At 50.0% G+C, this 24,308-nt stretch overlaps 1 protein-coding gene across 1 annotated transcript; it reads right to left on the reverse strand.

Annotated features, from left to right (window-relative positions):
• Positions 1-1,590: 1,590 nt before the first annotated feature.
• On the reverse strand, positions 1,591-10,652 carry SSC4D (scavenger receptor cysteine rich family member with 4 domains). The gene is made up of 10 exons (XM_061208945.1): positions 10,487-10,652; positions 9,014-9,049; positions 8,435-8,740; positions 7,592-7,669; positions 6,492-6,806; positions 5,266-5,343; positions 4,620-4,694; positions 4,193-4,504; positions 3,243-3,311; positions 1,591-2,614 (listed from the first exon to the last, which is right to left on the reverse strand). Exons 1-10 carry the CDS (start codon positions 10,650-10,652, stop codon positions 2,298-2,300), a joined length of 1,752 nt encoding a protein of 583 aa, XP_061064928.1. The 3' UTR covers positions 1,591-2,297.
• Between the last annotated feature and the right edge of the window lie 13,656 nt (positions 10,653-24,308).

Here is a 24,308-nt window from a genome sequence, read left to right on the forward strand (position 1 = left end):
ACAAATCTACCACATGCCAGGAAGGGGAAGAACTGCACATGTTGGTGCCCAGTAATGGGCATCAAGAATCTTAACTTCTGGTCCTGGGTCTCCTCTGCAAACTTGTACAAGTCATTTCCCCGCTCTGAGCCTCAGTTGTCCCTGTCTGTAGAAAGGGATGCTAATACTTCCCTTTAGTTGAGCACTGATGAAAGCACTTTGTTTGGATGGGGAAGGGGAGTCCAGGGGTGGGAAGCCGTGACACATCTCAAGACAATGGAGAGGCACACTCGAGTGTGCGTGTGGCTGGAGTGGCAATGACCACAGGCCAAGCAGAATCTGAGTGTGCTGCACTGAGGTCTAGGGTTTGAGGGCAGCTACAGATCCTGTCCCTCTGCCCCGACTCCCTGAATTCTTAAGCATTTTCATTCCTTTCACTCCTCCAGCCCTCATCCCTCCAATGACACAGTGGGTCACAGAGAGCTCCCTGACAAATGGAGACAAAACCAATACTGCCAAGAGCTGATGGAGTTTGGAGCTTAAGTGTCTGCCTCACTCCTTGGCTGGCAGCCAGGACTTGGGTTTGGAGCCTGTGGGAGGCAGAATAATTCCCGCCCCCGCCCCCCCCCCCCAAGAGGTCCAAGTCCTAATCCCTGGAGCTGGTGAAAATGCTCCTTTACGTAGCTAAAAAGATTTTGCAGACACGGTTAAATTAAGGACCTTGAGATGGGGAGATTATCCTGGATTATCCAGGTGGGCCTAATATAATAACAAAGGGCCTTCGAGGATGGAAGAGGGAGGGGGAAGAATCAGAAAAAGAGATGAGATGATGGACGCTGCGGTCAGAGTGATGCAGTGCTGGCTGGAACGAGGTTGTGAGCAGGCATGGAATGCAGGCAGCCTCTAGAAGCTGGAAAAGGTAAGGAAAAGGATTCCCCACTGGATCCTCTAGAAAGAATATTGCCCTGCCAACACCTTGAATTGAGCCCAGGGAAACCCATTTCAGACTCATGACCTCGTGAACTGTAAGATAATAAATTTGTTGTTTTAAGCCACTAAATTTATCGTAATTTGTTACGGCAGGGATAGGAAACTCATACAGAGCCTGCAGGCTGATGTGGAGGGCGGGGGTTTGACGTCAGACAGTTGCTACTGGCAAGTCAGCCACCGTGGGGCTGAGAGAGGCTCTGGCAGGATCCCTCACTTCTCTCTGGCCCTGGGGCGCCAGGTGAGGTACCTCAAGAGCAGCCCCTGGGGAAGCCCCAATGCTGCTTTACTCTCCTCCATCATCCTTTCTGCCTCCTCTCAATTTTTTCTCTTCTAGTGACTCTTGCTATGTGCCTTTGAGCAGACCCCCTCCTTTAGGATTCTGTGTATGTAAAAGGAAAATGGGGATGGGCTAGGGGACCCTCTAGGGGCCTTCCTGGCCTGACACTGTGAGTCAGCATCTCCAGGATGTGATGGTCCTGCTGAAAGCTCTCTGATGATGCTCTCGCACTGCCCTCCACCCCCAGGCAGGTTTCCTCCAGAGAGTCCTAACCAGAGTCTTCCCTGCTGCCACAAACAACGCACTTATGCCCAAACATTGACCTTGGTTAAAAGACAGGGGGGACGATGCTTTATTGACTTGGCACCTATGAATGGGTGGCTACAGGCCCCCAGGGTTCTTTGCTTCTGCAAAGTGGAGGCTCTGTGGTGGGAGCAGCATAAATCGAGTTGCTGGTTCCAGCTGCAGGGAGGGGCCACTGTCCCTGCTTTGGCCCCTCCAGTCCCCTTGTGCAGCCAAGCACCATCTGAGTCCAGGTCCTCACAGAGCAGGCCAGGGCAACGACCCAGGTTCTTCTGCAGCCCCAGGCCAGTCTAAGGTAAGAGCTGTAGGCCTCTCCTGCCTTCCCCTCTTCTTGAGGATCCCAAGATGGGTGGGGGGAAGGGAGACACCCCATTTACAGAGAGCACCTGAACCTCCTGGACCAGGGCTAAGGAAGGTTGGGTTATGGGTACTGTAACAGGAGTCCCACCAAAGAGGAAAGTTAGGAGTTCTCCCCTTCCCACCGTTTTCTGTTTTAGCTGAGCAGAAAGTAGGAGTTTTCATTGAACTGGGCCCACAGTAGGTGATGACAGGTGAGGTCACACACTAAGTTGATGGAATAGAGCCAGGCTCCCTCAGGCAGGACCACACCATCTGGGCAGGCTCTCTCCCAGGAAAGGGGAGGGAAGGGCAGAGTGAACTGCAGTTGTCACAGGAGGAGGACTTCCTGGAGGAAGAGGGGCAGGCCACAGTAGGCTCCCAGAAGAGGTGGTCTACAGAGTGGGCTGGGTCACGATGGCTGGCACAGGACACTGGCATCCTCACTGTGGTCACAGTTGTGGGCATCCCAGCGGATGTGAGAGCAGAGCAGCAGGGCACTCTCGTCCCCACGGCACTTGACATTGTCCAGGAGGATAGGGCCTCGGCCTGGGCCAAAGTGGGCCTCACCAGGGGCTGCCAGGGCCTGGCCACAGCCCAGCTGGCGACACAGGACGCCGGCTGCCCGCAGGTCCCAAGCATCATCGCAAACAGTGCCCCACTGCTGCCCTAGGAAGAGCTCTACACGGCCCTCGCATCGGTGGGCTCCGTTGGCCAGACGTAAGTGCCCTGTGGGGAGACAAGGTCTGGGGCTGGAAGGGGCTGGCCCAGGCCAGGCCACTCCCAAGCTAGGCCAGGTAAGGGGTAGTTAGAAGAGGCAAAGGGTGGTGGTTTGGGACACAGCACTGCCCTGGGAACCACTGGACGAAGGCAGACAAATGAGATTAAAATAAGATGGGCATCGGTCCAGACTGCATCTCAAGATCAGAAGAATGTGTACAAGCCTTTGTGGGGCGCTCTTTGCATGCTGGGAGCTTCATGTCTGCTCTCTCCTTAGTTCTCTGTTCACAATCCCAATACCTCAGACCCAGGGCTGCTCTCTATCATCATCATCTCCCCTCCTCCCTGGACTCCCCAGACTAAAGCCTTAATTCTTTCATTGCTCTCCTGAGGACAGGAGCCCATCCCTTTATTTTGGTCCCAACTCTAGAAATCTCTAGATGACTCTAGCTTAAAACACACCTCCCTCTTTCTGGACATCATGCCTCTATTAATGAGGCCTGAGACTCGCAGAAGGACAAAGGCTCCAGGACCTGGTGCAAATCTGCTGTGTAACCCCGGGCTGTGACTTCCTTCCAAATCTGGTCCTTCGTATCCTGATGCCTCCACTTCACTCTTAGGGACGGTGGACACCTACCGTCCCTGGGCCGAGGAGTGGGCACCTGGGTGGTCTCAGCACCATCCTGCTGGACTAGCTCCTCTGGGCCTGGCTCAGCAAGGACAAAGAAACAGGTGGCTGTCACATTGGGGAACAAGTCCCTTGGGGCCAGGTCACCTCTTACCCTCCAAGGGAGGACTGATTTAGGGTAGGAAAGGACTTCATAGGTCCCCGCTCCTTGGTACAGAAACGTGGGTTGTGTTTCTTTCACCCTGGGGCCCAAAGCAGAACCCTTTGTGGCCAAGGCTACCAAGGCACCAAACAAGGGCGAAAATACCGATTCCCAAAGCAATCAATAAAGAGACGCATTTTTAAATGTGTCAGACTCTGCAAACACCCCTTTTCCATTGACTCCTCCCAAGGGTCAAACGCTTGCTTCCCGAAAGCTGATCAACTCTCCCTGCTAACTAGAGTTTTTCGGGTCCTTTACGCAGCAGAACAAAACCTCCCCGGCCACGTCTGTTACAGGTTCTTCCACACTCTACCCCCTGACTTCCGCCTCTCAGCTCGGGCCCCGCCCCTCACTGCCGCAGAGGGTGCTCCCTTTTCGACCCCGCTCATGCCGCGCAGCCGCAGAGCGCGCCGATGGTGGGCTCCGCCTCTGTCTGCGGAGCGGGAGCCCTCTCCCGCTGCGCTCACGCCGCAGTGCCTCGGCGAGCTCTGACGCGAGGCCCCGCCCATTTCCCAACAGACCCCGCCCCTCCTGCGCTGCAGAGCGTGCCTGCGCGAGGCCCCGCCCATTCCCCAGAGCCTGCCTCATCCCGCCCGCGCCGCAGTACGCGCCTGCGCCGGTCCCGCCCATCTCACAGTGGGCCCCGCCCATGCCGCAGTAAGCGCCTGCGCGCGGCATCCCCCCACCACCACATTCCTCAGATGGCGCTCTGCCCCGTCCGTGTCGCCGTGCATACGTGGTCCTGCAGCGGCCTCACCTGAGCAGAGCGCGCCCGCATCCTCGTGGTGGCCGCAGTTGTGCTGGCCCCAGCCCAGGTGGAAGCAGTCGCTCAGGCGGGCCTCCGTGCCGGCGCAACCCACGTTGTCCAGCAGCACGGGGCCGCGGCCGTAGCCGAAGTGGCCGAGGCCCGTGGCGCCCAGCGCCGGCCCGCAGCCCGCCTCGCGGCAGGCCACGCGCGCGTCCGCGAAGTCCCAGTCATCGTCGCACACGGTGCCCCAGCCCCCGGCGTATAGCACCTCCACGCGGCCGCGGCACGTGCTCGGGCCGCCCACCAGCCGCAGCCGCCCGCCTGCGGGGCGCACAGGCCCGCGGCCAGAGGGGCTGGGCTGGGGCCACCGGCTCCCGGGCAGAGCCCCGGCCCCACCCTCTTCCACCCACAACGGAACCCCGGCCCTGCCACTTACTTTTCTTCCCCGCCGCCCAGGCCGCTGTGGTGAACAGTGCCGGCTCCCTGGAAGGCAGGGCACCAACTCCTGTAGCTGCAGAGACAGGGTATCTAGAGCATTTGAAGGGGACAAAGAGGGCTTCTGGCCTGCAGCAGGGCACAGGGCGCGTCTACTGAGATGCCCCAACTCTTACCACACCTGCACCCCACTCAGCCCCAATCCTAGAGTCACCATGTTGTATGCTGTGGTGGGGTCCTCAGGAAGCTTGAAGGGAATGAACCAAATCCTACTTCCAGGCATTATCCTAATTTCAATCCCAATGATAGGTCCAGCCCTAATTGCAAATCTACTTCTACCCTTCATTCAAGTTATACCTCACTTCTCGAAAGGCCTCTCAATTTCCAACCTCAGCCCCAACCCAAATTTTATTTCAGAGCTTTGAAGAAGTGCCTCCTCCCACCCTGCTGAACTTTTCAGAGCTCTGGATTTCACCCTTGCTTCATCTGCTAATCTGTTCTCTCACCCACCTCTTTACCATCTGGCCAAAAGCCCTGGCCTGCTAGCCCGGGCCCCCTCCCCCTGGGTCCAGAACAGTTCCCAATTCCCAGCCCTACCCACCTACCATTGCCCCTACCATTCCAGCCTGGTGGGCTGGGCTCCTTACCCTCTGGCTCTGTGTGCCAGGCCCAGTCCGCTCTTGTGCCCGACGGTGGCAGTGCTGTGAGAGTCAGGTGCCCCAGGACTAGAGTAGGAGTCAGAGAAGGGAGTAGGGTCAGAGGCCAAGGTTCTGGTTCCTGGTCAGCCTTGGGCTCTCGGAGAGGATGGGAGGGTCTCCCTGGAGAAGACAACAGATTTTACTTTCAGAGCCGGGGGTCAGTCCCAACTGGGGTCCAAGGAAGTCTGCCACACTTTGCCAGTTCTTGTAATTTATTTGTGCTGCCTAGGTGTACACTTCACGGTTTATACAGACTTTCACAGATGTGTTTTCGTTTCTCTCCAGTGTTCCCAGAAGCCCAATGTGTGTCCAAGATGGGGAGATAAAGAAGGCCTTGCCCACCAGGGAGGGCCATGCACAGTCCTGAGGGGCTTGCAGAACAAAACTCACTATCCCCATTTACAGATAATAAGACTAGAAAGGGCAAGGGGCATACCCAAGATCATGCAGCAAGGTTAGCTGAGGCTTTGCCAGGGCTCACTCTGCCTTATTGGGCCTCAGCTTTCCCATCTGTAAATTGGGAATGATGCCCCCTGGTTTGCTGTGAGGCATGGGCAAGCACTTTATATCTGGTAGAATGGAGTCCATTTGTGAAATGCCATTAACAGCCCTATTATTCCTAGTTGTTCAGAAAACCTCTCAGTATGGGAGAGGGACCAGGTGAGAGGAACTACTATTATAAGAGAATCAGGATTACAGATGGCTAGGGAAGTCTGGGGACATACCTGGGTTTCAATGAGAGAATTCTGGAGTATCTCTGGAGCGATCCTAGAGGACTATTACTTTACTCTGAAGTATTCCATAAAGAGTACTTAGAAAGTGGTGGAAAATTCCGAAGGCATTTTTGGAGTACTGTTAGACAATTCTGGAGTATTGGTGGGGTAATACTGCAGTATTACATACCTGTGGAGTCTACTAGGATTTTCGGAGGCACTTCTAGAGCAGTACTGAGAAATTAAAACTAATTTGGGGGCCTTCTTGAAAGAGCTCAGGTTAGCACCAAGACAGTTAACATCCCGGTCCCCTCCCGGGCCCCATTCCACCTCCTCCTGCTTCAGGACTCGGCCCCGCCCCGCCCCGCCCCGCCCCGCCCCGCCCCGCCCCGCCCCGCCCACCGGCCCCGCCCCGCCCACCGGCCCCGCCCCGCCCACCGGCCCCGCCCCCGAAGTCCGCACCTGCGCAGAGCGCGCCGGCGTCCTCGTGGTGGCCGCAGTTGTGCACCCCCCAGCCTAGGCTCAGGCAGGCTGCCAGACGGGTCTCGCCTCCTTCACAGTGCACGTTGTCCAGCAGGATGTGCCCCGTGCCGTAGCCGAAGAAGGCGTTGGTGGTGGCTGCCAGGGCCGCCCCGCAGCCTAGCTGGCGGCAGACCACGGTGGCGTCCGGCAGCCCCCAGTCATCGTCACACACGGTGCCCCACAGGCCACCGTGCAGGATCTCCACTCGGCCCTGACACGGGCCCGCGCCCCCCACCAGGCGCACGCTGCCCTCACCTGGTAATGGGGGTGGAGGGACAAGGAGCATCTCCCACGTGGCTTTGCTGCCCATTCCAACCCAAAGTTCTTCCTTATTGCCCCAGGCCCTCCGCATACCCACAGTGCATGGTGTCCCAGGACCTAAAACCTAGGAGGAGCTGCTCACCCACTTACCCCCAAGGCACTGCTTCCTCAGAGTCTAGATTGGGGGTGCTTTGTGGGATCTGAGGACAGAGCCCTCTGACTGCGTCATTTCCTGCCTAAAAGCAACCCTCCCTGCCCTTGTCAATCCATGCTCTGCTAACCATCTAGGATGTGCTGATTCCTCATTTATAACACTACAGCAGTGAAAGCCTTCTCATCTTTCCAGCTACAGCACCAACAACTCTTCCTCCAGGAAACCCTCCCTGATTTCTGATGAATGGGATCCTCTTCCTCCTCCGGATTTTCTTGCCTTTTTATCTGTCATTCTTTAAGGGAACTTTTCATTTTGTTGTTCTACATCATTATCAGCATTTCTGTGTATATCGGACTCTCCCATTAGATTAAGCTTCAGCCCCCACCTCTCTTATTTTCTCCAACCTTGTGCTGACTATTTTTATCATCCCACTAGAATGAATCTTCTTTCCCTATCCAGACGGTGAGTGGCCTGAGCGGGTGCAGGGGCAGGGCGGGATGAAGGAATGACCAAAGTCACCCATCAGTAATCCCTCACTTCCCACTGCCTAGGGTAGGGTTTGGGATATTCCTCCCTGGATCCCTCTCCTAAGACCCAGGTGGTCCCCCACATTGCCTTTACTTACCTTTTCCATTCTGGGGAGTTGTAGGGGGTGCCCTACTGGTTAACACTTTCCTTGTTGGGGGCTGCGTGGGCAAGAATTCTGGGAAAGAAGCAGGGTGGAAGGGAGGAGAATATGGAGTTTTCTGTTCTCCATCCTCACAAACACAGGTATGTGAGGGGCAGGGCATGGACCCCTAAGGTACTGTACCTGCCCTCAGGGCCTCTGGCCACACAAAGGGTCAAAACTAGGAAATCTGGGGTATGAGAGGAGAAAGGGCCACCTGAGTCCTGAAAGCAGTAGCTTTAGAGGATTTCGTTTAGTTCTCAGTTCTTTTAGTTCTTAAAGCAGCATCACATCACTTGAGAACTTGTTAGAAATGCAAATTCTCAGGCTCCACCCCAGACCTGCAGAATCAGAAACTCTGGGATGGGGCCACCATCTGTGTTTTAATGAGCCCTCCAGCTGATCTTCTTGAAAACCAGAACTACTGCTCTCAAGGTCAAAGCCTCTCAGAGATTTGTTGCAGCTCTACACCAAGCGGGCCTTACTGCCAGTGTTGACCCCAATTGTCTGGTTTTAAAAATGGGAAGGGGGCTCTGCTGGGATAATCAAGGCCCTCCATGGAAGCAGTAATACTGGTTTTCAGCAGAGGTCATACAACGAGCCAGAGCACTGCTGGGGCCCAGGCTCCTGACAGCCAGGCTGGGGCGCTTCCCCAGCACCATGCACTACAGCTGCTGGCTTGGTCTTCTTCATTGGAACATTCTTACCGCTGGGAAGCCCTGCTGCCTGCCAGCCTGTCTGCCCTTCCGGATCGCAGACTGTCCTGCTCACCGTCACACAGGACAGCCACGTCCTGCTCACCGTCACACAGGACAGCCACGTCCTCGTAGTGAAAGCAGTTGTGGACGCCCCAGCCTCGGCTGCCACACTCGCTCAGCGCAGCTTCCTGCCCACGGCACTCCACGTTGTCCAGCAGGATGGGGCCTCGGCCCTGGCCGAAGGCGAGGGGCCGCGGCACGGGCAGAGCCAGGCCGCAGCCCAGCTGACGACACACCACATTGGCGTCCACCACGTCCCAGTCGTCGTCGCAGACGCTGCCCCAGGAGCCGCCATGCAGGACCTCCAGGCGTCCCCGGCAGCGGCTCGGGCCCCCCACCAGCCTCAGCTCTGTGGAGAGGGTTAAGCTGGCACGGGGGGATCAGTGGGCCCAACCTAGAGGATGCCTCCGCCTTGCCCTGAAGCTGTGGGGGCCTTGGGATCAGGCCCTCCTGGGACTTATTTCTCCCTTTCTGTAAAATGGGGAGACTAGAGCAATCCCTTTGGGGGCCTCTAGAATAATGGAGGGCCGGTTAGTCATCATTCCCTGAGGTCTTCTGTCTGAGCATCTGAGTACCTCGCGAGCAGGGGGAGGGGCGGGGGGGGAGGGGCAGGGGCACCTACCTGGAAAGGGCAGTGAGGTAGGCTGTAGGGCGCTGGCTGGAACAGAGTGAGGAAGAGCATTGGCCCCCTCAGCCCCCTCCCTTGGCTGCCTGGCCCTGGGAACACAGCCTCCCCTCCTCCCCCCATGGTCCTCACCATCATCCCCCTACTCTTCACTACCCCTGCTTTTCCAAAGCCCCTGACTGCCCCAGTTGGTTTCCTTGCTTCATCCCTCGCCCATTGGTCCATGGGCTGCCCCAGAGAGATCTGCCTGAGACACATATCAGCTTATCCCACTCCACTGCTGAATTCCCCAAAGACTCCCCTTTTCCTGCAGGAGTCCCAGAACCTAAGCTTTCTCTACAAAGTCTTCTAGGATCTTCTGATCAGCTTCTCCTTACTTCTTAGTCCCCCATCAGTCTTGTCTCCAGGTCTTTCACCCTGCAGTCTCCTCTGCTAGCCCTGCTCATTACAGCCCTGCAGATCGAGCCCCCTCCTATGGGAAGCCTTCCTGGAGCTCTCAGCTAGAAGTGCTCTCCTTTTCCTCTGAATACCTGGGCACCATATACATACCCTTTTCCAGGCCTTCTGCCCGGCGATGTGGCCATGTCTGTCTCATCTCGGTCTCCTCCAGAGCCCCCTGCCCAGAGCCTGTTACTCCCCAGATGCTCAGTAGCTCTGCCTTAAGTGTGTAAATTACCTTTGGGATTCAGTCTGATTTCCCCCCAAAGATTTACCTTTATAAGTCCTTCTGCTTCGGCTCTCACATATGTGTAGGTCAGGCACTGTGCTCACTGCTTTATGTGGCCTGACTCACTTACTCATTAGGACAACTTATGAGGCAGCTTGGATTTTGCAGAAGGGGAAACTTCAGGTTTAGTGAAGTTAGGTAACTTGCTCAAGGCCACTCCGCAAATAAAAGGTAGAGCTGGAATTCTAACCTGGACAGCCACACTCTTCTTCACCATACAATTCTGTGCACGTGAACTGAGAGGGAAACTGGCCTAGCATGGGAAATTGAATACCCATAATAGCCCCTCATTTGTGCACAGAGTTCTCAGACACATCCACATACCTTAGCTCAGAGAAAGAATCCTTACAACCTCTGAGGCATGTACTAGTGTACCCATTTTACAGATGAAGAAACTAAGAGTCAGTTTCTTCTTTCCTAAGTTAGGATAGTCCCTAGGCTGTTTGATTGCATCTGTTCCACCAGTTGGCTTTCCAACAGCCATTGGTGAGCCTGTGCCCTTTCCCTCCTTGCCTGTTTCCAATATCCTAACTGCCCATGTTCTGTGTACATTGAGCCCTCACCTTTAGCACTGAGCCTTCCACTCCCCCAACTCAGACCTTAGCTTTCATCAAACCTGGGCAAATGTCAGAGCTGGAGAGAATGTTGGAAACCACCTCCTTTAGAGGCCACCTCCCACCGTAATTTTACAACTGGGAAAACTCAGAGCCAGAAAGGGGAAGTGGGGGGAGGGGAGCACTCACCCAGTGGCAAGAGGAGAAGGAAGGACAGGACAGGGGTGAGGGGGGAAGGGGCAGCGTTCCTGTCTCCGGGCCTCCATCCCCTGCTCTTCTCATCAGGCTGGGGACCAACTTGCATCTCTGTGTCCTTATGCGTCCAGCCAGTGGATGGCCTTTCCAAGGGTCCCATTAAGGGGTGGTGGAGAAGTCACAGCTGGAACTTCTGGAATTAAAGGTTCCCCTTCACTTCTCCCAGCTGGAAGGGCCCAGGTAGAGCTTCGGTGAGGGGTGGGGGCGTGACATTTCCACTTGGGTCTTGTATTCTGAGTGGAGGCAGCAGCTGGAGGATAAGGACAGAAACACAGATGGAAACTCCTCATGAGGAGTTAGGTCCGGCTGGGGCAGAGGGTGTATGAAAGCAAGGCGTGGGAGGTGAGGTTGGAGGGTTGTCTGATCCCAAACCGAGGCAGGTCTGCCTGGCTGTGCCAAAGGCTCAGAGTTTTTCCTCCAGGGCAGCACATCCCAAAGCAGGGTGTTTGTGCCACTGGGGGCAACCCACATCATTTTGGGGGGAGATAGATGACATTTACTGTTTCATTTTCATTTATTTTTTCTTTTACACTGCCTTCTATTTATGGCAAAGGATTCTGGCTCTTCATTTATCTGGAACAACATAAAGTTTCCCTTTAAAGTTAATTTAATTTATTTAATTTTATTTTTTTGGCTGCACCGCAGCTTGCGGGATCTTAGTTCCCCGACCATGGATTGAACCCAGGCCCATGACAGTGAAAGCGCTGAGTCCTAACCACTGGACCGCCAGGGAATTCCCTAAAGTTAATTGAAATCAGAAAAAAAAAAAAAAAAAAGTTAAAGAAAAAACATCAGGGACTTTCCTGGTGGTCCAGTGGGTAAGACTCTGCGCTCCCAATGCAGGGGACCCGGGTTCGATCCCTGGTTGAGGAACTAGATCCCGCATGCATGCCACAACGAAGATCCCGCGTGCCGCAACTAAGACCCCGCAGAGCTAAAATAAATAAAAATTAAAAAAAAAAAAGAAAAAGCATCAAGGAAATATGGTTCCCACGAGTCACAAATATGCAAAAATGGTATAGGGAGGGCTGGGAGAGTAAATGCCATTTGGGATTTTTTTTTTTAATTTTGGATTGAGGTTTACAAACCAAAAAGTGCATAAATCATAAGGGCAGAGCTCAGTAAACATTCACACCATGTAACCAGCATCCCAGTGTGTGGGCTATGATTGGATGGTTGGGGGCTGGTTTAGAAGATGGTTCTGTTTGGGGTATACTGAGACCCAGGTTCCCGGGGGACATGGGTGCCCTTCTCAGCCGGAACGCACCCCCCCACCCCCCCACCCCCCCCACCCCCCCCACCATCTTTCCCTGGCTTTGCTTCCATCCTGGCATACAAACAGTCTGGTTGGGAAGAGGATGAAAACCTATCTGGATGTGGACACAGGGTTTTCAATACTCCATTCATGGGGCCCAGTACAGCCCCCAGTGGAATAATCAGCTTTTGTCCTCTTGGGGACAGCTGGGAGATGGGAGTCAAGAGCTGTGAGGAGGGGGGACCCATGGTCCAGTCTTTGCTGAGGGGAATCCACTGTGACCTGGGCCTTCCCCTGCCTCCCAGGCCTTGGGGCCACCCACCTCTCAGGCTGCTGGAACACTGGCCCCCCAGGTCAGGGAAGCCCCTGCTCTGTGAGTATGGGGACACACAGCCCCCAGGGAACCTGGCTGGGAATCCTGAAGTCCCCCCGCTCTATCCCGTGCCACCCTGGCCCAGGAGTGAGGGAGGAGGACCCCTGATCCTGACCGCCACTGACCTCAAGTCCTGGCTGACCCAAGAGCTCTTAGTGGGCCTTGTGGAGCCTGCCTTATCTCTAGCTCCTAGCTTGGTCCCCAAAACTGCTCCTGCCTTACACCCTGGGAACCTTGGTCAAAATGAGCTTAACCATTCCCTGCCCTCGTGGATTGTGGCTCCCTCCCTACCCTGTAGCAGTGCACCTGTTTCCCTGAACTGTTTCTTCGCTGTTCAGGGCAGGCAGCATACACAGTGGTTACAATATTCCGCTCCACCATCTACTTACTAGCTGTGTGAGCTCATCTTGCCACACCTCGCTGTCCTCATCTGTAAAATGGGGCTAAGTAATACACTTACCTCTTACAGTTCTTGCTAGGATACATGAGCTAAAGTTTGTAAAAAGTTTAGCCCAGAGCCTGACCCACCGTAAGTGTGGTAGCTGTTATTATGATTACTGTCTCCCCGTTTAGACTGGGGACCCTCGAGAGCAGGGACCAGGGCTTACCCAGCGGTAGCACCTGGCACAGGGCGGGTACTAAGGAGACTGAATGAAGGTTAGGGCTGCAGAATCACAGCACTGAAGCAGTCAGAAGGGGCCCCGGAGATCATTAAGGACAACTCCACATCTGTCCAGTGGAAAACTAGTCACACACACTCACACTCACACACGCCAGCAAAAGGGAAGAATTCATACCTGGGGGAAGGTTCTAGGCTCTTTCTGTTCCTTCTTCTATAGTCAGTCCGAGGTCAAATCACTTTTTCTGCCTCCAGAAGTTTAGGATTGGGAAGGATCTCCCAGATGCAAATCAACACAGACCTTTCTTCTTTTCTTTCCAAAGCTGGGAAGTGAGCAGAGGCAAAGTCCCCCATCCATGGAGCTGGCTGGTGGTCCCAGCCTGTCCCCACCTGACCTTAGGGGCAGAGGGAGGCAAAGGGAGAGTGAAGGTGGCCTGCAGTGTCTGGAGCAGCCCCCTGAAGGGGCACCGGGCAGAGGAGGAGCTCTGGGGTTGGGGGGCAGGCGTGGACTCTCAGGGCCAGGCAGCCCCTCCTCCCCCTTCCCCCACCCCAGGGTTCAGGTTTCAGAAAGGCCTGGATAGGCCTCCACCCCTTGGCAGGGCAGCCAAAAGCATCCCTCTCTCTCCTGCCACAGCCCTGATTCAACCCTTAGTTCCGTTGCCTGGGACTCCCCTTGACCATGTCCAAACCCATCCCACCTGGGGGTTTGGAAACCTGGTAGCAGGAACCAGAGTGCATGAGGTAGGCTTCCAATGTAGGCAGGGCCTCTGATTTTGCTGCTGATCTTTTGCCTTATTGTGGTTCCTCTTGAGTTCCGGTACCTTTGGGACTTAGGCGCTTTTGTAGTTATAGGTGACAGGTAATGGCGTGTGGTTTACTCTGTAGTTTATAGCTTCAGTCAAATGCTGTGCTGGAATTCTGCACCTTCTGGCTGGAACCACAAACTCTCAGAGCTGAAGGGGTCCTTAGAGCCTCCACAGGGTGGTTCCCAAACCTGGATGTGCATTCACATCACCCCTGGGTGCACTTAAAAATATAAACAGATTCCTGCCCCTACCACTTTTTGCCCCAGAGATTCCGATCCAGCAGTTGAGGGATGGGTTCCCCCCAAAAGTGTGTTTTTGAAAATCTACTGAGGCTCAAACAAGTTTGGGGATCAGGGGTCTAACCCAAACTGCTTATCATGCAGATGGGAAAACTGAGGCCAAGAGAGGAAAATGGAGACACAGCCTGTACAACCTCGAAGGACTTAGTTCCCTGACTCTGGAGCCTGATCTTGCTTCCCACTTCTCAGAAAAAGAAAATTCTCTGATGGGAAGTCTGCCATCACCTCGCTCCCAAACCTACACCCCCTCACATGTCCGTGCTCAGCCCTCCTCTCCTCCCCGGGCCTGAGGAACTGCTGCCCCGCATTCCAGACCCCATCTCCTTCTGCCTTCTCGGGACCTCCCTCTCTCCATCTGTGGGTCTTCTCTCTCCCGTGTTCAGCTGCTCTTTCCCAACTGGATTCTTCCCATGGGGCTTCTAAGCAAACTGGTTTCTGTCATTTAAAGCAAACAACAGAAAACCCTTTCAACCTATGTCGGTTGGGTCTTCAGGGTAGAAATGGCCCAGCCCTAGTATCCCTACCATGCTTTTTTTTTTTTTTGGCCGCGCTGCACAGCATGTGGGATCTTAGTTTCCTGACTAGGGATCGAACCCACACCGCCTGCAGTGGAAGTGGGGAGTCTTAACCGCTGGGCCATCAGGGAAGTCCCTCCCTACCATGCTTTGTCACTGGCTGGGGATGCCCTGGAAGAGTGTGCCCTTGGCTCAAAGGCTGCAGTAGATCCCGAAGCTGCTACAAATGGAGGCTGTCAGCTGACTACATTCCTCACAACTCATCAGCTCCTTTCTCGGAGGGAGATCTGAGCAGACCATCTGCATGGCTGCCACTGGCCTCCATGGCCCACTCCGGCTGCTGCCCTACCCCTCTCCTCCCCATCACAGCCAAACTTCCCCAAAGAGCTGTCTGCTCACCTACTTTTATTTCCTTTCCTCTCTCTCACTACTCAAATGGCTCCAATCTGCTTTTGGTCCTCAGCATGTCACTGAGACAACCCTTCCTCAGGTCAGTGGTGACCTGCACATCATGAGATTCAAGGGACAATTTTTTCATTCCTTGTTCTAGTTATAATATGAGCTCTGAAACTGTATTCATCAGTTTTTGCTGTGATAGAGTGCGTAACAAACAACCCCCCAATTGCAATGGCTTACAACAAACATTTACTTTTCTCCCATGATTCTGCACATTGGCTCTGAAGTCTCTATTTCAGGCTGTGGGTTGGGTTCAGGTCTGCACTGTGAGTGCCTCATTCCAGGACCCAAGCTAAAGGAGCAGTGGTTACCTGGGGCATGCTCCTCCTGGAGATGAAGGCAGAAACCCCAAAGACCAAGCAAGCACATTTAAAGCTTGTGCTGGGTCACGACACACATCCCATCTGCTCATGCATGTTCCATTGTCTACAGCAAGTCATATGGCCAAGCCTGTTATCTATCAATAAGGCAGGGGAAGTATGCCTCTCCCAAAAATGGGGAGCAGGAGAGAGTGAACGTACGCTGAACAGTAGTATAACCTACCAGAAAATAACAAAGGCTTAAACAATATCCAAATTTATTTTTATCTCTCACCTATAAGTGCTGGCAGGAGATCTAGAGCTCACGATTGTGAAGGATCCAGATTTCTTCTTTCTTCTTCCTCTGCCACCCTCAACAGGGCTTCCTTCTCATGGTCCAAGATGGTTGCTCCATCCTTCGCCATCATGATTTTATTTCAGCCAATGTATCAGCCAGCTTGGCTGCCGTAACAAAATACCACAGACTGTGTGGCTCAAACAATAGAAATGTATTTTCTCACAGTTCTGTAGGCTGGAAAGTCCAAAATCAAGGTTCTGGCAAGTTTTGTTTCCTGGTGAGAGCCCTCTTTCTGGCTTACAGACAGCTGCCTTCTCACTGTGTCCTCACATGGATCTCAGAGAGCTCTCTGGTATCTCTTCTTATAAGGACACTAATCCTATCAGATCAGGGCCCCACTCTTATGACCTCATTTAATCTTAACTCCTAAAGGCCCTGTTTTCATATATACTCACATTGGGGGTTAGGGCTCTAACATGAATTTTGGAGGGACACATTCAGTCCATAATAGCCAATGAAAAGAGAAAGAAAAGACACATGGAAGGCATGTTCCTTCCCTTAAGGGGCACAACCACATCCCTTCTGCTCTCTTATGGCTGGAACATCTTCTCACGGCCATAGCCCAGCTAAGAATTCTATTACTATGTAAGAAGGGACAGAAAGTACCAGGGAACAATTACAGTTTTTGCCGTAGTCCTTGTGTTACTTGATATATCAGAAATGTTGGTTTTTTTTTAATTGAAGTATAGTTGATTTACAATGCTGTGTTAGTTTCAGGTGTACAGAAAAGTGATTCAGATATATATATGAATATATATATATATTTTTCAGATTCTTTTCCCATATAGGTTATTACAAAATATTGAGTAGAGTTCCCTCAAAAGTGTTTGATACTCTATCAGTTACAGTGTTTTTGGCTGCAATTAACGGAAAATGCAAATGAAAGTCACTCATAAAGAGGAGTTTTTATCTCACTTAATAAGTCCAGGGACTTCCCTGGTGGTCCAGTGGCTAGGACTCCGCTTTCCCAATGCAGCGGGCCCGGGTTCGATCCCTGGCCAGGGAACTATATCCCACGTGTCACAACTAAGAGTTTGCATGCCACAACTAAAAGATCCTGCACACCACAATGAAGATCCCACGTGCCACAACTGAGACCCAGGGCAGCCAAATAAATAAATATTAAAAAAAAAAAAAAGAAGTCCAGAGGTAAAGCCATTTCAGGATTGGTTAATTCAGTGGAGTGACATCATCAGGGACCCAGGTCTACTCTGCTATCTTCAGCAAGTTGGCCCCTTCTTTTGGCTGGTTTCCCTCATGACTCAACATGGTGGCCTCAATTCTGAGTAGCTCATGCATATGACAATGTTCAGAGCCAGAAAAGAGGAAACATCCCCACCTTGTGTCCTATTTTAAAAGCTAAGAAGACTTTCCCAGAAAACCCAGAAGAGAAATCCCCTCAAGTCTCAGTGGCCAGATCCAGTGACTTGCCCATTGCAAAGCATGACTGGCAAGTGGACCGGAGCCCTAGGCTCAGTCCTAGCCTTTTTCTCCATCCATTCTACCTCTCTAGGAGACTTTGAACAAGCTCCAAGTATACAATTTGTTGGTTTTGAGTATATTCACAGAGTTATACATCCATCACCATTACCTAATTCCAGAACATATTCACTATACCCAACGAAACCTGTACCCATTAGCAGTCAATTCCTTTTCCCCCTCCCTCCAGCCCTTGGCAACCACTAATCTACTTTCTGTCCCTATGGATTTGCCCATTCTGGACATTTCCTATAAGTGGAATCCTACAATATGTGGCCTTTTGTGTCTTGCTCCTTTCACTTAGAATAGTTTTCAGAGTTCATCCATTGTAGCACGTATCTGTACTTTATTCCTTTTTATAGCTCAGTAATATTCCACCATATGGATATACCACCTATATGAATAGATATTGATATATTCCTGTCTAGAATATATAAAGAACTCTCAAAACTCAAGATTAAAAAAACCAAAAAAAAAAAAAGCACCAAACACTCCAACTAGACAATGGGCAAGCCATGAAGAGACATTTCACCAGAGAGGATATACGGATGGCAATGAGCACGTGAAAAAATGTTCAACATCACTAGCCATTAGGGAGATGAAAATTAAGCCCAGGATAAGCTATCACCACACAACTATCAGAATGGCTAAAATAAAAATAGTGACAGTACCAAATGCTAACAAGGATGTGGAGAAACTGGATCCCTCATACATTGCTGGTGGGAATACAAAATGATCCAGCCACTCTGGAAAATAGTTTTAACAGTTTCTTTAAAAACTAAACAGGTAGACTTCCCTGGTGGCACAGTGGTTAGGAATCTGCCTGCCAAGGCAGGGGACATGGGTTTGAGCCCTGGTCCAGGAAGATCCCACGTGCCATGGAACAACTAAGCCCATGTGCCACGACTACTGAGCCCTCGCGCCCCAACTACTGAAGTCCGCACGCCTAGAGCCCGCAGACCACAATGAAGAGTAGCCCCCACTGGCCGCAACTAGAGAAAGCCCATGTGCAGCAATGAAGACCCAAGGCAGCCAAAACAAACAAACAAACAAACAAAACTAAACAGGGAATTCCCTGGAGGTTCAGGGGTTAGGACTCCACACTTTTACTGCTGAGGGCGCGGGTTCGATCCTTGGTCTGGGAACTAAGATCCTGCAAGCTGTGTGGTGCGGCAAAAAAACAAAAACAAAGACAACAAACAAACACACAAAAAAACCCTAAACATACACTTACCATACAACCCAGCAATTATATTCCTGGGCATTTATTCCAGAGAAATGAAAACCTATGTCTGCACAAAAACCTACACAAGAATGTTCACAGCAGCTTTATTTGTAATAGCCTGAAATTGGAAACAATCAGAATGTCCTACATTAGGTAAAGGGTTAAACAAACCATAGTATAGTCACTCCATGGAAACTTCTCAGCACTAAAAAGGAACAAACTATTGATACATGCAAGAACTTCAGTGAATTTCAAGGGCATTATGCTGTGTGAAAAAAAAAGCTGATCTCAAAAGGTCACACACCCTATGACTCCATTTATATAATATCCTTGAAATGACAAAATTATAGAGGTGGAAAACAGATTAGTGATGCCCAGAGTTTAGGGATTGTGTAGGGGAGAGGAGTGGGTGTGAAGGAACAGCTCGAGAGAGATCTTTGTGATGACAGAATTGTTCTGTATCTTGATGGCCACGATGGTAACAGACGTCTACACATATGATAAAATGACAGAACTAGACACACACATCGTATAAATGTCACATTCATGGCTTTGATATTGTACTACAGTTATGTAAGATGTAATCATCAGGGGAAACTGAGCTAAGGGTACGCGGGACCTCCTTATACATTTCTTTGCAACTTCCTGTGAATCTATTATTAGTATTTCAAAATAAAACATTTTTTAAAAAGTCTTAGCTGACTTACAAAAGCAAAACAGACTAACATTGCAAAATAAAAGCAAAAAAATTTTAGTATTTCTTGAAATCATCAGCTTGAGGTATGAAAATGGATTCTGACAAGTGGTTTTCCCTGGTGTGAGAAACTGCAGGTGCCCAGGGGTTGATTCACTGTTTTGTCTTCTCAAAGATCCTTTGGAAGCAGCCGGGCTTGGCTGGATAGTAGGAAAATCTGGTGTTCGGTGTGTGAGTGTAATCCCACTGGGTCCCCACATTCTGGAATGTCTTTCCCGAGTGGAGTACCTTTTCTGCTCTTCAGCCCCCTAGGAGGATGGTGACACCCAAAAGTTCTGACGACTCCATTTAGGTTAGTTATGAAAAGATATCCTAATGCACTTTTTTTTTTTTTTTTTTTGGCTGTGCTGTGCAGCTTGTGGGATCTTAGTTTCTTGACCAGGAATTGAACCCAGGCCCTCTGCAGTGAAAGCAGAGTCTTAGCCACTGGACTGTCAGGGAATTCCCCTAATGCATTTCTAACAGTCCCACCTATTCGCAGGAAATCTGTTACACTAAATCTGACTAGTGCCCACATCACTAGTCTTTCTTGGTGTGTGTGTTTTGTTTTTGGGTTCTTTTTCTTTCTTTTCTTTTTTAAAAGTTTTTATTGGAGTATAGTTGATTTACAATGTTGTATTAGTTTCAGGTGTACAGCAAAGTGAATCAGTTATACATATACATGTATCCACTCTTTTTTAGATTCTTTTCCCATATAGGCCGTTACAGAGTATTGAGTAGAGTTCCCTGTACTATACAGTAGGTCCTTATTAGTTATCTATTTTATGTATGGTAATGTATATATCCCACTCTCCCAATCCCAATCTCCCAGTTTATCCCTTCCCCCTCTTACCCCCTGGTAACCATAAATTTGTTTTCTACATCTGTGACTCTACCTCTGTTTTGTAAATAGGTTCGTTTGTACCCTTTTTTTAGATTCCACATATAAGCAATATCATATGATATTTGTCTCTCTGTCTGATTTACTTCACTCAGTATGCCAATCTCTAGGTCCATCCATGTTGCTGCTAATGGCATTATTTCGTTCTTTTTTATGGCTGAGTAATATTCCATTATACATGTACCACATCTTCTTTATCCATTCCTCTGTTGATGGACATTTAGGTTGCTTTTGGTGTGTTTATCTAGGCAAGACGGCTGAAGTGGGAATCCATTGCAACCCATTGTTGGGAAATGAAGGTCTCATTGTGAGATACATTTGCGCTGTGACAAAATGCAGTTCCCACAGACCATGCAAAAGTGAAATTAGAGTGTAGAAGAGAAGTGCCCAATATTTCCCCCTAGAGTCACTGAAACTTCATTCTTTGAGCTTCCCGTAGACAACGGCAGGGAGCATGTTTGGGGAAGCACCGGTGTTGAGGGAGAGTTTGGTATGACCAGAACTGGGGACCATTATGTTTGTCCAGCACTTTCTTTCAGAAGCAGCCTAAGGCCTAAGGGCTGCCAAGGCAGAAGCCTCCCAAGGGATGTGCCTTGTATTGGGAAACCGGTGGCCCAGAGGAAACTTCTGGCAGCAGCTGCCACATTCTGAGAATCAAGCAGACCCTCTTGGACAAAAACTGCATTCTTTTTTTTATGCAATATTTAAAATTATTTTATTGTGACTTCCCTGGTGGTCCAGTAGCGTGTTCCCAATGAAGGGGGCCCGGTTTCGATCCCTGGTCAGGGAACTAGATCCCACATGCCGCAACTAGAGATCCCACATGCTGCAACTAAGATCCCACATGCCGCAACTAGAGATCCCACATGCCGCAACTAAGACATAAAACTAATTTATGTATTTGGCACAGCCAAATACATAAATAAATATTTTTTAAAATTATCTTATTTTATTTTTAAGTGGCAAAATACATTTAACAGAAAATTGACCACCTTAACTAGTTCTTAAGTGTACTGTTCAGCAGTGTTAAGTATATTAACATTATTGTGAAACAGATCTCCAGAACTTTTTATCTCCCCAAAGTAAAACTCTGTCCCCATTAAATAATAACTCCCCATTCCCCCTCCCCCAGCCCCTGGTACCCACCATTTTACTTTTTTAGGGCCTGTGAATGTGACTACTCTAGGTGCCTCGTATAAGTGGAATCATACAGTATTTGTCTTTTTGTGACTGGATTATTTCACTCAGCATAATGTCCTCAAGGTTCATGCATGTTGTAGCATGCGACAGAACTGTCTTCCTTTTTCATGCTTTTTTTTTTTTGGCCGCACCATGAGGCATGCGGGATCTTAGTTCCCTGACCAGGGATCGAACCCGTGCCCCCTGCAGTGGAAGCGCGGATTCTTAACCACTGGACCACCAGGGAAGTCCAGAATTTCCTTCTTTTTAAAGCTGAATCATTCCATTGTATGGATGGGCCACGTTTTATTTATCCATTGAAGTCATTCTTGATTCTTTTTTTTCTTGCATCCTACCATCAGCATCCATTCCATCAGCAAATCTGTCCAGCCCTACCTTCAAAATATATCTGGAGCTCAACCTGTTCTTACCTTCTCCAAGTCACTCTAACACAATATGAATACAAGTCTCAACCAGAATGATTTCGCCCCCTAGGGGGCATGTGACAACTTCTACACATGTTTTTGGTTGTCACAACTGTGTAGATGCTGCTAAACATCCTATAAGGCAAAGGACAGGCCTCCACAACGAGGGATTATTTGGCCTCAAATGTCAATAGTTCTGGGGTTGGGTAACTCTGCTCTGATACATGCCACCATCATATCTTGCCTGGACCACTGCAGTAGCCTAATTGCTTCCATGCTTGCCCCTCTAAATGTATTATCCGCATAGTGACTAGGTATCCTTTTGAAAGGTAAATCACATCCAGTATTCTCCTGCTTGAATGACTTCCCATTAGAATATGATCTAAAATCTCACAAGGTCCTTCATGAATTGGTCTTTCTGAGCTCACCTCCTACCACTTCCTCCTTCATTCATTAGGCTTCAGCCCCTCCAGTCTCCTTGCCATTCCTGGAACATACCAAACCTGCTCCTGCCTCAGGGCCTTTGCACTTGCCCTTGGCCTGGAGCTGTCTCCCCCAGATATCTGCACGACTCACTCCCTCACCTCATTCAAGCCTCTGCTCAAATGTACCTCCCTTGGGAATGTCCTTTCCTGATCATCCTCTCCAAATCAGTAGTCCTCCCATCACTCTCCACCCTCATGATCCTGTTTGAAAAGTCTGATGGTCCTGTAACTCCAGTACCACCCCCCGATTGTAGAAGGTGAGTAGGTGGTCTAAACACCAGTCAGTCAAGCACACACAGCCTCTTGGAAAGTGTTCAGTCTTTTGCTTCTGGTTCAAGGAACATAGTCTGGGTAACATGACCACTGAGAAAGGCAGACAGTATAAAGCCTTTGACCTAAGATCTCAGTGTCGGCAACGCAGCCATACCCAGAGCTGGCAGAGAATGTGCCCCACACAGGACCTGCTGGATAAGGAATAGAACATGGATTATAGTCCCCCCCCCCACTTGCTGGTTTAGTGTGGACATCAGGGGTAAGAAGTCTAAAGGCCAGGTGTGGAGGAGACAGGCATATCCACATAAGGTTGCTGGGTTCGATGGCAGTAGCTATGAAAAGTGTCAACACACATACCTTTTTTTTTTTTTTTTTGCCACACCACGTGGCATATGGGATCTTAGTTCCCTGACCAGGGATCGAACCTGCGCCCCCTGCATTGGAAACGAGGAGTCTTAACCACTGGACTGCCAGGGAAGTCCCAACACAGATACTTTTTGATCCACAAATCCACTTCTAAGAATTAATCCTACAGAAATATCGAAGCAGGCATGGAAAGATAGATGGACAAGGAAGTTCTAGTTTGTAGCAGTGAAAAAAAAAATTGCAATCATCTACATGTTCAGCACGAGAACTTTAGTTGGATAAATTGTGGTACCTCCATATATGGTTCTATTCAGCCATCAGAAAGAATGAAGTGATTTTCAGCATTAAAGATGTCCTCTGCTTCTTATGAGAAAAAGCAGGTTGCAGAACAGTGTAGAATATGATCCCCATTTTAAGCGCATTTTTAAAATAACCTTTTTCTTTTGGAATAATTTTAGGTTTACAGAAAAATTGCCCAAATAGTACACAGAGTTCCTATAAATTCTTCACCTAGCTTTCCCCTAACATTAACAAGAATCTTATACAACCACAATACATTTGTCAAAACTGAGAAATTAACATTGATACCTTAATATTAACCAAACTCCAGACTTTATTTGGATACTACCAGTTTTCCCACTAATGTCTTTTTTTCTGTTCCAGGATCCAATCCAGGATACCACATTGCATTTAGTAAGTGTATTTTTAAGTGATTTTATATGCATATAAAAATTGTCTGGAAGGATTCACCACAAACTGTTAACAATAGTTGGGGGTGGGAGGGAGTGGATTTCATTTTCCCTTTAGACACCTTTTTTTTTTTTTTTTTTGGCTGTGCCACGCAGCTTGTGCGGTCTTAGTTCCCCAACCAGGGATCGAGCCTGGGCCCTGGCAGTGAGAGCGCGGAGTCCTAACCACTGGACTGCCAGCGAATTCCCGACACTTTATTTTTTAAGGTAATTTTTAACACTCTGTAAGTAAAAGCCAGAAACATTGTACAGAATATTCATTTTCCTTAGCTGTAATCAAAGTCATGTACTAAGTCAAGTGGGCTGTAAATTTTGTATACCATTTGACATTTAATAATGAAATAGTGAAAAGTTTCCCAGAGCTGTTTTCCTTTTATACCCCTAAACCTCTTTTCATCTCTTTCACTGCACAAAAAACGTGCCAAATCTCACCCCATTGTGGTCCCTCCAGCTAAAGTCTGGCTACAGAATTAATGCCATGGCTGTAGTGTCAGTGGCTTGTGTGTGGGTACGTCTGGCAAATTCCACCTGTCCCACAATTTTGGTTTCTTATTCTTAATCACACACCAGCTATTTTGTCTTCCCAGGGTGATAGGAAGAAAGTCCTATTTTTAAAGCACCTATTGAATACCTGGTATGAATAGCTGGGGGAGAGGCATGTAAATCCTAACACTTGTTTGTATTAGAGTTATTTAGATGGGTATATCTCGCCGCCAACACACCCAATTGGTATTATTAACTTTACTATAAAGTGTCAGAGAGACAGTAAGGGTTAGAGACAAAAGACCAGGAGCTAGAGTCTGATAGATCTGGGATTGAACTTGGTTTGGGTGTTCACTGGTACATCGTGACCTTGGGTACAACTTCTCTGAGTCCTAGTTTGCACATCTGTAAAATGCGCTCAATGACACTTCCCTAGGTGGGTATAAGGATTAGGGTACTGAACCTAGTCCCTGTGTAT

This window comes from Eubalaena glacialis, chromosome 13, assembly GCF_028564815.1.
Source record: "Eubalaena glacialis isolate mEubGla1 chromosome 13, mEubGla1.1.hap2.+ XY, whole genome shotgun sequence".
Taxonomy (NCBI): Eukaryota; Metazoa; Chordata; class Mammalia; order Artiodactyla; family Balaenidae; genus Eubalaena; species Eubalaena glacialis.